This window comes from Sceloporus occidentalis, unplaced genomic scaffold, assembly GCF_023333645.1.
Source record: "Sceloporus occidentalis isolate IW3139 unplaced genomic scaffold, rSceOcc1.0.p SCAF_4, whole genome shotgun sequence".
In the NCBI taxonomy this organism is placed as follows: Eukaryota; Metazoa; Chordata; class Lepidosauria; order Squamata; family Phrynosomatidae; genus Sceloporus; species Sceloporus occidentalis.
The window spans coordinates 182,244,419-182,259,626 of record NW_028316984.1 but is presented as its reverse complement, the minus strand read 5'-3'; the positions used below and the strand labels follow the sequence as shown (position 1 = coordinate 182,259,626).

The window sequence follows — 15,208 nt, the reverse complement described above, 5'->3', positions numbered from 1 at the left end:
TCTTGCCCAGAGTTCTCTAAGTATATTGCAAGCCAACAAGGCAGTTTAACAAAGATAGTTTCTTCTTCTGAAAAATACAGTATATAATACAATACAGTATGTGTAATAAGGCTGAAAGTAAACCATATAAAATGAATTTATATTAGTGTTTTTAGCTTTTGTTTTATAATATCCTACATTTTTCTTGAACCTCTTATGTTTTGAGGTACCTTGTCCTCCTTTGCAGTGATGACCTCTAGTCACCTTGCACAGAAGAGGCCACCATCTTATGACCATGCTTGAACTTCAGATTACTCTCTCATGATGTAGCACAGTACTAGGGATCCTATGGTGTTGAACTTCAGTTCCCATCTGCCTTAGCTGGTCTTGCCAAAGATAAGGTAATGGGATCAGTAGTTTATCAGCATCACAAAGAGCCAAAGATTCCCCTGTGTTGTAGAAGAAGGGAACAGGAGTGTAAATCTTTGACTGTTTCATTCTCCTGCAAAGAGTAAAGAACTTCAAAAGTCATCTTCCCCTAGGGTGAATGTTTGAGAATTTTATATATTTTAATGCTTTTTTTTTTGCATCTTATGAAAAAATGTGTTTATAATAAAGCATGTGGTTTTGTGCAAAAAACCAAAATCACTTTTTGCACAAAAAACCCTCTGGAATTTCTACATAAAATGCACTGCTTTCTGTGCAGAAACATTCATTCATTCATTCATTCATTTTTTTCTATATTTATCCAGGAAGCACATCCCTTTTCACCAAACATTAGATGCAAACTTCCATTTTGGCAGAGTTAAGCATCCATTTTGTGAAGAATGAAAAACGAGGCCTTTTTAGTTGTCATTCTTTACTAAACAAATCCCATGAATAAGAAATCAGTGACAAATGAGTACAGATGGATCTCTTTTGTTTTATCCTATTCATACTTATATGCCATTTGTTTAAGGAAAGGGCTTACCTTCCTTTGGTGGCAAAGATTTTTCTCTTTCAATTGTTTTTTTAATTGTTTATTTATTTTGCATTGTTCTGGACCATTCTGTTTTTTTTTTTTTAAATTGGGCTCATCGTTAATTAATTTATTTTCTGGCAGATGCTATTCTCTCCGTACCCCATTTTCACTTTATCATTTGAATAACAAAATATGCATGCAAGGCATTCTGGCATCATGAAAGAGTGGTTGCTAAGAAGGTCATTGCTGACCTAAGCTTGACCACAAGCAAGGGAGGGTACAGAACAATGGTTGCAAAACTTACCTTTTTGGACTATGGTAGCTGGGAGATTTCAGGAGGTATAATCCCCAAAATTGGATTTTCTATGCTCTGAAAAAAACTTAAGAAGAAAGAGAGAAGAAAATCAAACCACACTATCATTTCATTATGTGAGCAGTGAAACAATTGACCAGAAAATCACAAATGGATGTGTTTTAAACAAGCTAATCATTAAACAGATGAAAAAAATGATAACAAAAAATTGAAAAGACAGTTAAATGAGGGGGGGAGGAATCTAATATTTCCCTAATTATCTGCCTTGTATCCCAGCCAGGAAAAAGTTGGGGTATACACTTAGCAAATAAACAAATGAATAGGCCAGTGCCTCTTATGATTTTGTCCCCCTTCTCACTTAACCTGCACCTTGTTTCTTATGCATGTGTTGATATTCGGAGCCATTGGTATATTATCATACCCAAGAGCCATTGGAATATTGCTATACAACGTACAGCCTCCAGGGACTTTTTTCTAAACAGCCCCCCACAAGCCTTCCCCCCATATTTTTGGACAATTTATCTTTTTGGAGTAAAATTCCCCATGGCCCCCACTAGGAAGCCTCCAGGAGAGCTGGACCCTTTAGGCCCACACCACCCCATCCCTCCTAGAAGAAGAGGAGAAGTACTGAAAACCATGAGAAATGTAAACTAGATGTTTCTTCCAGTTAATTATTTGACCAATGTTCAATAGATTTTGGGGTGATGAAGCCTACTATTTTGGGGTGAAAATTACCCCCCCCCCGCTCTACAGTTCCCTATCTTTGTCATACTGTCTTCCTTTTCTTCCAATGTACAACTCAAATCAGCTTAATAATAATTGTTCATTTATTAACCGCTTTTCCAACGACCAAAGCGGTGTACAGAAATTGTTAAAAACAGACAATAAAAACAGTAGAAACCACATCTTAAAAGTACATAATTAAAATGGATTAAATGCGACCAAAATTTAAAAACATCCAATGACATTATTAAAATCAAGAATCATAGATACTATACATCGATAGGGGAATATATTCTTAAACGGAATTAGGAGGGAAGGCTTGAAGCTTAAATTTATTTATGCCAAGACAGGGTTGGGCAACCGGGAGTCTAGTTGAAGAAACCTCACATCTCATTCCCATCCGAAAAAATCATCCCTAAGACACTCTGGGATTGTGGGTGGCATCACACATCACCTGGAGAGGCCTTTTTTAAAAAATGAAGTGATCAGTCACCTCTCCTTTGCTTTCTTTTCTTTTGAAAAATGCTTCTCTTGGCCATAAAATTGCCCAGGGACTCCAAAACATGGCAAAAATGCCCCCTCATGCCCTGCAGGGCATTTGAAGGCAAATCATCATCGTCATCATTATCATCATCACCATCATCATCATTGGAAAAATGGGTTCAGGCACTGTTTCAGATACTCTGTCTGTGAATTATAATAAGATACAGCTGAGAAGTCTATGTTGTAACATTAAAGACTACTGTATTAAGAAATGATTGAATGAACTATCATATTAAAACCAAGGACTGGATTAAAACAGGTTGAAAACTTTTTTATTTAAATGAAAGAAAAGAAAAAAAATTTCAACCTGTTTTAATCCAGTCCTTGGTTCTAATATTTTAACCCAGTGGTTCCAAAACTTTGGACCTCTATTTGTTTTGGACTTCAGCACCCAGAAGCCCCAGCTAACTTGTCCAACAGTCAGAAACTATGGGAGCTGAAGTCCAAATCATCTGAAGGATCAAAGGTTGGGAATCACTGTTTTAACCAATAATTTTGGTTATAGTATTTTATTTTATTTTTGCAAAACCTCCTCCACATTCAGTTAGTGATCAAAAGCCTGTTTGAATTTTACCAGTGGAAGGAAAGCAGAGAGGGAGCTTATCCAGCATGCTGTGGAAGAGAGTTCCACAGTCTGAGAGCAGCCACCTGTCTCCTGTCCACATTGAATGCACCTGTGAGTGTGATGGGACCAAGAAAAAAGCTTTCCTTAAAGATCTCAAAGCTCGGGCAGATTCAGGCGGGAAGACAGTAACAAAAGTACATACCATCAGTTCATCAGGATGTAAGAAGAACTCTACTGGGTCACATCTAGAGAAGTGAAGTCTCGAATTAAAAACAGAAAAATTCAGGAAAACCCCCAATTTTTTCCATAGCCTTTTTCTTCAAAAAAGGGAAATAGGGCATAGAATAGTCTCTTTTGCAATTAAAAATATTTAAAGACAAGCTGTTCTTATACATAATTCTGCTATTTTATTTCTAAAAGCTACGGTATGTAGCAGGTAATCATATATGTGCAGTACCTTCTATCATTGCAAATCCTTGTATTGGTTCCCTTTTCTCATGTTTTAAAAATGAGTATAAGTCCTTTATTTCTGCCTGGAACTATGCAGGACTAATAGTGACAAAATAATTTTCTTTGTTTTGCTAATGTTAATAGTTTTTTCTGTTTTTATTGGAGCAGTTTTGACAGCTCCTCATAAACTGGCAAAGGCAGAGAGTTCTCATAGTTTATACCTAACTGTTCAGGGGGAGCCAGCATGGTGTAGTGGTTTGAGCAAAGAACTACTATCCTGGAAACCAAGGTTTGAATCCCTGCTTGGCCTTGGAAAACCACTGGGCTAGCAACACTCTCTTGGCCTCAGAGGAAGGCAAAGGCAGACCCTCTCTGAACAAGTCTTGCCATGAAAACCCATAATAGGTTCGCTTTAGGATCTCCACAAATCAGAAGTGACTTGAGGGCAAACAACAAGAACAGTTCAGGACCTTGTAGCTCCATTTGTAAGGGGAAAAAATAAACTCAATTTATAATTGTTTCCTTTTTAAAAAAAATAATAATAAATTATTTAATATTTTAATTTTATTTTTAAATATTTTTAATATGCTGAACATGACACTGTTATGCTGAGTTACACATAATAGATTTTATGTTCTTAAAGTAACAGAGACATTCAACTTTGCCAAATATTTTCATTTCTAAAATAACTTGATGGGGGCAATGCCTCCCCCCCCCCCCTGACTTCCAAATTTATGGAAATTTTACATCTCTTCTCAGAGCAGAGGGCTATCTAGTCCTGTGTCCAGTTTCCACACTTGCAAACAGTTGCCACTGAGACTTCTACAAGCAAGACATAATTGTCTCCTGCTGTTGTCTCCTAGTAATTGGTATTCAGAAACACTTTACCCCTGAAGCTGTCATGACTGGTACCAATAATAGCTTTATCCCCCAGGAGTTTCTCTAATCCTCTTTTTAATCTGTCTGTTACTGACTGGTGTCATCACCTCTGATGGCCAAGAATTCAATAGTTTCGCTGGGTTCTGGATGAAGAAAGATTTCCTTTTCTTTGTCCAGAATCTTCATTTTTATATCTAGTTAAATTTGAATGCAGATTCAAATGATTTTGGCTTCTAGTGTTGTAAGAAAAGGGGACAAACATCACTCCAGTTTATTATTTACAGTTGTTAATGATTAAAAGCAAGATCCCCTTTTATCCTGTTCAGATTCTAGGCTGGTGTACAACATGCAATTATATGTGTATGTGTGCACAATTATTTACTCATTGATTCAATCATCATCATCAAGCCAGGTAATAGTAATTTAAACCATTATACATTCAACAGTTTTGGCAATTTAAATTCCCAGTGGCTGTGCTGCTTGGGGGATTCTGGGAGTTGTAATCCAAAGATGGTATATATTTTCAAGTTCTGCAGGGAGAGAGCATTTTGAAAGTCACCTGGCTGGAAAGGCCTTTTCCCTTTGGGCTGAGAAATTACATTTCTGTACAAAAAGCAATTTTGCCCTACCATGCATACTTTTATAAACATGTTTTATGTCTTACTTGCCCTTTTTTTAGACGAGTAACCCCTCCAAATGGTCTTTCCAAATAGGGGTGTTGTTTAAGTCTAAGCCACCGATCATTTCATTTGCTCCTTTCCATACCCTTTCCAGTTGTATCATTCTTCTTTTTGAAATAAAGCTACTGGAACTGTAAATACATTTTTGTGTTCTACTTGTGGGCTGTAGGTAATCCTATGACAATGAATACTGCATAAAGATAATTCAGTTATGTATGAGAATTGGCATAATAAACCTATCACATTGGTTGCAAGAAAGGCTTGTCATAGCAACTACTGAAAACAAAGGCACCTCTCCCCTCTTTTCCACACAACCAAAAGTTCATTACAGGGACTGGGTCAGCTATTTTGAGAATTGATCCACTGCTCCCATTGACATTGAAGCCATGTGCTGACACTGATGTGCAGATACTTGGGAACTCTGCTTGCGTAGACTTTCCAAGCATGTCTGACCTCCATTCTCTTATCTAGACCAATATCTTCTGCTGCTTGATGTGGGGTGGAAAACCCACCTAAATCATGGGGCATGTAATAGCTAATCCCTAAGGATAGTAGCCAAAGCCAGATAAATTATTTTGACACCTGAGGCAGAAAATCTCACAAGCATTTCTGCCCCCCCCCCAAGATTGCCTGGACGTTTTTAGAAAATCATCCAGAAAATAGGAAAATTACTTGTTGGGCTATCATTCCCAAAAGTTCCAAACAGCATGGTGCTTTGTGGCCATGCTGGTTGGGAGGAATAATGTGATTTATAATCCAAAAAAGGACTCCCCACTCCTAGCTCTTCCACTCCCGTTACTGTAGAGTTTCCCACAGCAATTAAAATCTGAATTGCACCCCTGAGGAATTCTGTAAAGGAGAAGAGATTAAAATCTCTTCGCTTAAAAACCCTTCTCTGAAATACAGTACAAGGGATGATGAACCAAATCCTCCAGCTATCCATAACCTACATGTCACACTGATGTATCTGTGTCTCGCATGCACCACAACCGTTGTTTTCATTATCTGAAGTCTCAGTGCTGTGAAAACCTTACTAATGTATCAGGCCCTAGGGTACCTAGATTATCCTTCAGGTTATGGTTGTGTGCATAGATACTGAGAAGAAGAAAAAGAAAAAGAGAAAATGAGAATGAGAGAGGGAAAGGGGAGCTTACTCAGCTGCCAGAATCTGCTTGTGTTTCTAGGTCCAGAATTCTATTTTTAATGAGGATACTCACAATGCATCTCATCAAGATGTATTCATGAAGAAAACTGCTGAGCATCTGCCTGACATGCAGCTTTTAGAGGAGGGGTGGGCAGAGAAATGGCTGCGGGGAGGCACATGGCCCCAGGGCTGTTTTAGAAACCTTTGACCCTTCCAGAATACTTAGATTGTCTTTTTCTGACTTCTCCAAAGGTGAATTGCTTGTCCTGGATGGTGAAAAATGACCCTTTAAACAAACTGCAACCTCTCTCACACACACATGTTAAAAAATACTCATTTTCTAAAACCAGAGGCACAGTAGGCCCTTGGTATCCACTAGGGTTTGGTTTCAGGACCCCCGGGGATGCCAAAATCCGTGGATGCTCAAGTCCCATTAAATACAATGGCATAGTCACCTGGTGTCTCCTATATAAAATGGCAAAATCAAGGTTTGGTATTTGGAATTTATATTTTTTTGGAATATTTTCAAGCCGTGGATGCTTGAATCTGGATAAAAAAATGGTGCATATTAAGGGTCAACTGTATACTTCCAGCCACTTATGTTTTATTGTTGTTTTTACCAGTGCATGCAATCCCTGGAGGGTAGAAAGTTGCCAAAGCCTGGTGAAAATCCCCCCATCCTCTAGAGGTCATTTGGATATATGTATGTATTTATGTATGTGACCTCTAGAAGACCGGGGGGGGGGGCAGATTTTCACCACACTTTTGGGCCTTCCTGGGCTATTTTAGGCTTAGGAGACGCCCATTTTTAAACACCGCCTCTTTCAAAAAAGGCCTCTCTTGGTCCTAAATAGGCCCAGGGTGGCCCCAAACATGGAAGAAATGGTTCCCACACCCCCTGGTGGATATTTTAGAGCAAAAGCAGCATTTGCATTTTGTAAGACTCGTGTGGGGCTAAACATGGTGGAAATGCACTACACACTTCATAGAAGGCATTTTGGAGCAAACAAATTTGAGCCTTTTGAAGCCCTGGGGATGTCACAGAAATGGCTCAGGGGGACACATATGAATGAATGAATGAATGAATGAATGAAATATTTATTTATATCCTGCCTCTTCCATTTTAGGGATCGAGGCGGGTAACAACATTATATAGTACATAAAGATCAAACATTAAAACCCACAAAAAAACCATCGGCCACACCTTGCCCATCCCTGCTTTAAAAGTTCAGATTCTCAACCAGGAACTAGAAGGCAGGGGAAGTGCAGTCCTAGTTAGACATCATCTTTCATGGGTTGCTTTTTTCCTGGTTCTGCTTCTTTGCCTTTCACTGCTTGGCACGTAGGACTTAAGCAGTCAAAGGGTTTTTGATTACTTTATTTACAAGCCTCAGAAAATTTCACCCTAACTTTGAGAATCCAGCATGGTGTAGTGGTTTGAGCCTTGGACTATGATGATGGAGACCAAAGTTTGATTCCCAGGTCAGCTTCAACCACTTGGACTAATCGCATGCTTTCAGCCTCATGGGAAAGCAATGGCAAGCCTCCTGTAAACAAATCTTACCAAGAAACCCCCATGATAGGTTTGCCTTAGGGCTGCCATAAATTGGAAACGACTGGAAGCCACACAACAACAAGCAACAACTGCTGTTTCTCTGGCTCCTGTTAAAGGCATACAGTAAATGCAAGGGCCATGGGCAGTGGAGGGGAGTTGGTGGTTTTTGTCGAAAAATGACCACTGAGAGTCCAGCTAAGATTGGGACCAAACAGACAGGCCAAAATAAAACTGCTTTGGGTCACTTTGGAGATATGCTGTTTAAATGATGCATGCATCCTAAGAGGCCGGAAGCAGTGCCAAAGCAATTCTCCAGTCCTAAGGACTGGAACGCAGCTTTGGCGCAGCGTCTGACCTTTTAAGATGTGTGTGTCATTTAAACAGCATACCTCCAAAATGACCCAAAGCAGCTTTATTTTGGCCTGTCTGTTCAGGCCCATTGCCATCCCCTTTTCTCTTCCACAAATGGGCTTTAACAGTGCCATGTTCATCAGGTATAGTTTAGCATATGGCTGAACCTTGATGCTAACAGATGTCATGTCTTCCTGCAAAATATGACAAAGTGCCTACATTTTACATTTGAACAATGACATATAAGGTTAATAGGTAAAGCTAGTATACTAGAGAATTCCATGCTGACAATAATGTGCAATGGCAAGTCTCAGTCTGGATTACAGGCAATCATTAGGTTAGACAACCAAGCTTGCTGTATGCATGTAGCCTGTGGAAGCAGCCATCATTTGTATGGGTTTGTGCCTCGACATTTCTGGTATTGTGCATTGAGATGTGATTGCCCATTCTATTGAGTATCACAGGCATGCAAAGGCTGAACGAATTGGTTCCATATATTCAGCACCCAGCAAGATCAATAATTAATTGTTCCTTTTCCATCCGAGATCTAGTTTTGACTGTCAGCTGCTAAATCCCTCTTGCTTCCTCCTGCTTTGGATTGAATTCATTTTAAAAAACATACCATCATGCAAACTCACCATTGGTCCAAAATTAATCAGCTTAGTTAGTGGGTAGCACAGTTTTCAAACTAGGTTAAAGGCCCTAAGAGAATGACCTATTTTTGTAACTGAGACTTTAAACAGGCAGCAGGAAAAAGAAACATCACTGTGGCTATAAGCGGTCAAGCTGCAGTGCTACAGTGTAAAGTGAAATGTAAGCCTGGGGGAAGAAATCTAGCCCAGCTGAAGAGCTTTATGATTTTACCCAGAACTCTTTCTTTCTCTCTGTGAACCAAAATAACCAAACTTTGCTGCAACACTGGTCTAAATTTTGAAACCAAAAAAAAAAAAAAAAAAAAGCCTACTAGATTTTGTAATATGAATTATATTTTGTAGGGGTGAATTTTGGTGGGTATTCTTTTCTGTGTGCTAGTGATGGCTGAAGTAGTATATAGGATAATAAAATTCAGAGGGTTTTTTTTTTTTTTAACTGAAAACTCAGCTCTGTCCAGTCTGCCTTCTGGGACTGTGCATTTCAAGCTCATTGCAGGACCCTTAATGCCGAGAAACATGCTTCATAAAAAAACTGAGTTAGCAGGATATTTAATGGGGTCCAGAAGAGATTGTCTAACAACCAGAGTCTCCCAGAGACTTCCTGAGAGCACTTGGGAGGCTGCTACTCCACCTTCTGCCTCAGTTTTACTCTGGTGCCTGAACAAACTACCATTACCCAAATTCTATTACCTTGAGCTATGGCAATTAATGCCGGCTCAAACGGGATTATTTCTGCAGTGCGGATGCAGCCATAGTCTACAGTTCCTTTAAATGCAGAGGTGGGCAACTGTGCATTAAGGGAGCAGGAGCCCTTTTTCTTCACTGCACCTGCCTGGTGGGCCATACTTGCATGTTTCAGCATGCCCAAACTGATATGACACGTCCAGCTGCCATTTTAACCAAGTTTTCTATTGTTCCGGAGGTTTGAGGGGCTTTGGGGAGTTACGTGGTGTATTTTGGATGGTTTGGGGGCAAAAAAACTGCCCCCAAATCAGTCCATTTTTTAAAGAATAGGAACTATGGGGGCTTTGGGGTGGCTTTGGTGGGAGATCCAAGGGCTGTATGTAGGGTACCAACAAGAGCAACAACAACAATTATTATTATTTCTTACCCACCTCACCCCATGGATCGAGGTGAGGAACAACAATTAACAAACACACCACATCACTTAGAACAATCAGTTAAAATATACATCAGTTTTAAAGGACATGCACACAGTTTTAAAAGGACAAGATATACACATATTAAAACAATCCACATGTAAAATTCATTTAAAATTTACAAGTTAAAAATCAACTGGGTCACCCTACTGGAAGAGACTGGTCTTTAATACTGTTTTGAATTCAGACAACATATTCAGCTAAGTCTAAGACTTTCACAACCGGCATCCATAATTTTTTTTGTGTGTGTTTTTTGTGGGCTATGAGGCCATGTTCTAGAAGAGTTTATTTCTGACGTTTCACCAGCAGCTGTGGCTGGCATATTCAGAGAATGATGCCAGCCACAGCTGCTGTTGAAATGTCAGGAAGAAACTCTTTTAGAACACGGCCACATAGCCCAAAAAACCCACAAAAACAATGTATTCAGCTGTCGAAGCTCTTCTGGCAGGTCATTCCACAATCTAGGAGTGGCTGAAGAAAAAATCCTTTGGCTGACAGTTGCCAACCTAGTCTTGGCTGACTGGAGTCAATGTCTGCCAGAGGACCTGAGCGTATGGGGTGGATTATATGGAGGTCATATAAACCTGGACCTCATTCATGTAGAGCTTTAAAGGTAATAACCAATACTTGCCAACCTTATTTTAACAGAGTCACACTTACCAACTCTGCTTTAACATTTGTGTAGGAGAGAGAATTAGGTGTTGCTTATTACCTGCTGAATTTCTCTCTTTTACATAACCATTAAAGGGACAGGAAAGCTCTCCCTTGTTTTACCAGGTAACACTGCTGGAAGTACACTTTGGGCCATCCAGTATAGCAATGTGGGCAGATTATTTTTTGACAGTTGCAAGATCTCAAAGCCTGGGCAAGTTCTTATGAGAAAATACTATCTTTCAGATAGTCTAGACTCAAGTCATGTTCCATTGATCCAAGTCATAATTCAACCATTGCGTTACAGGGCTTAATTAAGTTATCCCTCTACTCAGTACTATATTTCTGCAGGTTCAGATGGGAATGACTTGTCTCTACCTCACACAGGCATGATTTGGAAGGGAGGGGGCTGAAATTAATATGTATAAATTACTATAACTGCATCTAGTGATTTCATCTCCTTTTTTGCTCTTTTGTGGTAGAAACTGTATACCGTAATAGTTGCATGAGCTGGTTCTTGCAAAGAAAAGGGGTGGTGGACTGCTACTCCCTGAATTCTGCACCTAGCATGATAATTGACCATACTGACTCTGGAATGTAGGCGCTGTAATCCCAAAAAGCAACTTTTCCAAACTCTCGATGTTCTTGACATGTTCCTGTATATTTGTAATGCTGGAAATAGATCATATGCTTTTCTCACTTGTTTGAGTTCAGCAACATGTGTGAAGCACAAGTCTAGACAGTCTTCCATAATGCTTTACCAGTACATTCTATTTTTCCATGCTTGTCCCCCTTTCTTTCTGTTACATGTACATGTTGAAATGGTATTGTTCACCTTGCTGGGCAACCTGAGGATAAAATGGTCATATCATCTGAGGCATTAATGGTATATCACTGCGACATCATTCTTATAATTTCATGTCCATTGTGTTTGTCTATAGGTCCTTGAAGTCCATGAGAATTTGGACAGGCAAATACAAGAAAACTATGAAGAAGACCTGAGTGAAAAGGAGAAAGCAATTGTTCGTGAAATGTGCAATGTAATGAATTCATTTTCACAGTCTTTCATCTTTCAATTGTTCTGGTTGTGACATTAGCTCTGTCAGATATCTTGTAGGGTCTACTCTGTGTGTGTAAGCTTATTTGCGTCTTGTCTTTGCAAGGTGCAGAGAGTTTTGGTTTGTGAAGAAACTGAAAGTTCAATCCCATACATGTCTACTCAGAAGTAAGACTGACTAGGTTTAGTGGGACTAACTCCCAGCAACATTTGTTTAGGATGGCAGCCTGGCTTGTAATGATTGACTAGAACTGAAAGTTGATGGGTCTGTTATAAAGGCCTGAAACCTTTGACACACCCAAAATGCTTGTGCATCGAAGGTTTCAGATGGTATATCTTTGCTTTTCACCTCTTCTTCCCTGCAAAATCTTAGAAGCTATAGACTGAACCTAACATTACATACCTACAACTCCACATGTCTTCTCTCCCCCTGGAGCTGTCAAGAAAAGGGTGACAAAGAGAGGGAAAGGGCATCCTAGACCCTAAATACTGCAAAGGCACCAAATCCCCTCTGATCATGGAAGATTAACAGGTTTGATCCTGGTCCATACTTGGATGGGAGACCAGGTGCTGTAGGCTATATTTGAGAGGAAGGAACTGGCAAAAATCACCTGAGTATTCCTTGCCTAAGAAAACTCAAATTACATTTATGGGGTCATCATATATCAACTGGTGTCTTGAAGACGCCTACACACAGAGAAAAAGAAAGAACGTAAGAAAAAGGGTGAAGGGAGAGGGGTGACAGAAGAGTAGAAAAGGTCTGGCAAGGAAGGAGGAGGGAGCATTACAGGTCAGAGAGAGAGAAGAGAAACTAGCAAATGGAATTTCAGAAAGAGAGAGAAGGGTATGGCAGAGAAAGGGGGATTGACAGAAAGAGAGAAAAGGGCGATCTTGGTATACAGCCTTTCTCTTTCCAGTGCTATGCAGTAGCAATAGCAGTTCTATGCAATAAAGAACCATCTATCTCATTCTCCACTCCTTTCTGTAGGGAAAAATTGTTGTTACCCCATTGGTTTGGTCAGTAGCCTAAAGTCAGGGTTAAATCCTTCACAGCAACTTGAAAAACTACTTTCCCACTAGCTGTCAGAACCAGAACACAGTACTTTCCTTCTCTGATCGTTGGGGGTCACCATTAGAGCTGGAAAAAGACACAGAGCAATCATGTGTTGTTGCCCGGCTAGACCTTACCAGGAAGAGAAGGAAATAGACAACAGAGCAATGCCAGATCAGTGGAATTATGTAGAAAAGACTTGGAGGACAAGTCCTGTGCATGCAGAAGAATACCCATACACTTATGTCCTTCATTCAAAATAGCAAGCTCTTGTGAAATATTTCCATTTAGCAATTTTGTTAGATGCTGACCATTAGGGTACTAAATACAGTCGACCCTCCATTTTTGTGGGGGAATCTGTTCCAGACACACACACCCTGTCGAAAATGGAGACTCGCATGTATTCAAGCCCATACACTTGAATGGGACGTGCCCTGCGAGTGCACGGTGGTGTGCACCACAGGAGCATGCCCCATTGGGGTTAACAGAGGTCATCCCTCTGTGTATAAGCAAGAACGTGGATCTCAAGTCCACAAAAGGTAACAAAAAATCCAGATGGTAGCCTCCAATTTTCACAAGGGTGTGGGTATTGGGTACTGATGTCTGGACTCAGTCAACATCTAATAAAATTGTTGAATGATAATGTTCTACAAGAGCTTGATGTTTTGAACCAAGGACACAAATGTCTACTTTGGATATGCAAAGTTGTACAATTGGCCCTCCACATTCGCAGGGGTTAGGGGCACAGGACTGTGAAAGTGGAAAAAACTTTCTTTTAACCCAAAAGATCACTTGTTTAGGAATCTTTAGGCCCTCCAGGGCAACTCTGTGGTCAGCATCTGTGGGAAGGTGACCATAGAATTGTGCTGGATGACCTGCAGATGTCTGGAGAAGTATTCTCTCTAGGAATCTCTAGGTCATTCAGTGTGACCTTTGGCAGAAGTTGACCACACAGTTGTGCTGGAGGACAGAGTCAAAGCCACAAATATAGAGGGCCAACTGTATAATTCTATGCACATCTCCATTGGAATATCGTTATGTTTCGTAGAAATTTGTCTTAGTTTCAGTGCAAACTTTGGGAAAGTTACTTTTTGGATTGCATTTCCCAGGTAGCATGGCTACTATTAGAGAATTGTTTGTCTGAAAGAGTAATGTTTCAGGCAACATTGTTACTTGAAACATTGCAATGCTTGCTGGCTGGTGAAATCTGGAAACTGTAGTACAAAAAGTTAGCTTTCCCAAACTTTGCATAAATGTGCACAGACTGCACATTTAAGATACTACCTGTCCTAATGTCTGTTTACTTGGAAGGAAATCCAGTTGTATCCAGTCCCTGGTAAGTGTGGATTGGGTTTAACTCTGCTCTTGTAAGTTTCCCCCCCAGATATGGTTGGAATATTTCTCCCCACTCTCCACCCCCTGCTTTAAGACATTTAATCGTTGAGTTGGAAAGAGCCATAAGGGCTATCCAGTCCAACCCCTGCCATGCACAACTGCAGCACTTATGAACAATTCTCATCGAACCACTGTTTAGAGCCCTCCAAAGACGGAGAAAACATGCTACCAATCTGTAGGGCATAATTGCATAAAGTTTGTGGTCAGCCATTTTTGACAGAAAGCCCACCTTTTTTTAGTTGGTCAAATTTAGAAGCCTTTAGTTGAAAAACCACTAATAATTTTGTCATGCAAACACTACGGGTTTGTGGTATGCCACAAACCAGAAGTCAAAGCATGCTGAGCAAAGAAGCCCTACTTCTTATAGCACAGTGTAATGAACTGGGAACTGTTTTGCACAAAGAGCAAAGAATTTCAAGGTGTGTCCCAGAAAACCACTGTGAGGCTTTCCCATTAAACCCAGGTGGTTTTCATGTACCCATTAGGATGTTGCAAATGCTATATTTAATCCCCACCAGGACATGAGCCATTGTGAATGGTCTCTGTTGTACAGCAATGAAATCCGAATATCTTTTGAAATAGGTAGCTTTCAGGTGGAATGAAAGGACTGTGCCTGAAAAGGCCCCTTTTAATCCAACTTCTTCAAAACAAAACAAAAAACAAGCTGGGGAAAGATGAGATTTTACACCAAACCTCCTTTTCAGGAATACTGTGTTGGCATTTCTTTGTTTAATATCTTTTAAAATGGTCTCACCAACCACACCTTGGCATGGCTTGTTGGCTCTGTGGAGTCCAGACGTGTTTAAAAGCCTTGCAGATCTGAACTGGACTTATTTCCTAGCAAAACAACCTCCCTTTTACTCAGCACTTATCAATTGTTTATTTATTTGCCACATTTTATTCTGGTGTTCATCCCCAAAAGTTCCCAGATCAATTCTGGCCCTCAGGCTTCCAAAATCTAAAAGACTGAGACAAAAAGAAAATGGATCAAGATGGAGAAGGAATGGAGAGCAGACCTGGGTATCAGATTCTTGGTTACAAAGAATAGTGATAGAAGTGACTGTAGAGGTGGGTGGAGGTCAAAAGCTCTTTTAATGG

At 40.1% G+C, this 15,208-nt stretch overlaps 1 protein-coding gene across 3 annotated transcripts in view; it reads left to right on the top strand.

Annotated features, from left to right (window-relative positions):
* The window catches only part of CCDC85C (coiled-coil domain containing 85C), a 248,370-nt gene that overhangs the window by 220,100 nt on the left and 13,062 nt on the right, over nucleotides 1-15,208 (top strand). For 2 of the 3 annotated variants that reach the window (XM_089522511.1, XM_089522509.1), the window contains one exon: nucleotides 11,549-11,647. The exons of the other annotated variant lie outside the window; for it this stretch is intronic. In XM_089522511.1, coding sequence (XP_089378637.1) covers nucleotides 11,549-11,647 — 99 coding nt within the window. The remainder of the gene's footprint in view (nucleotides 1-11,548; nucleotides 11,648-15,208) is intronic. 3 annotated transcript variants of the gene reach the window in all.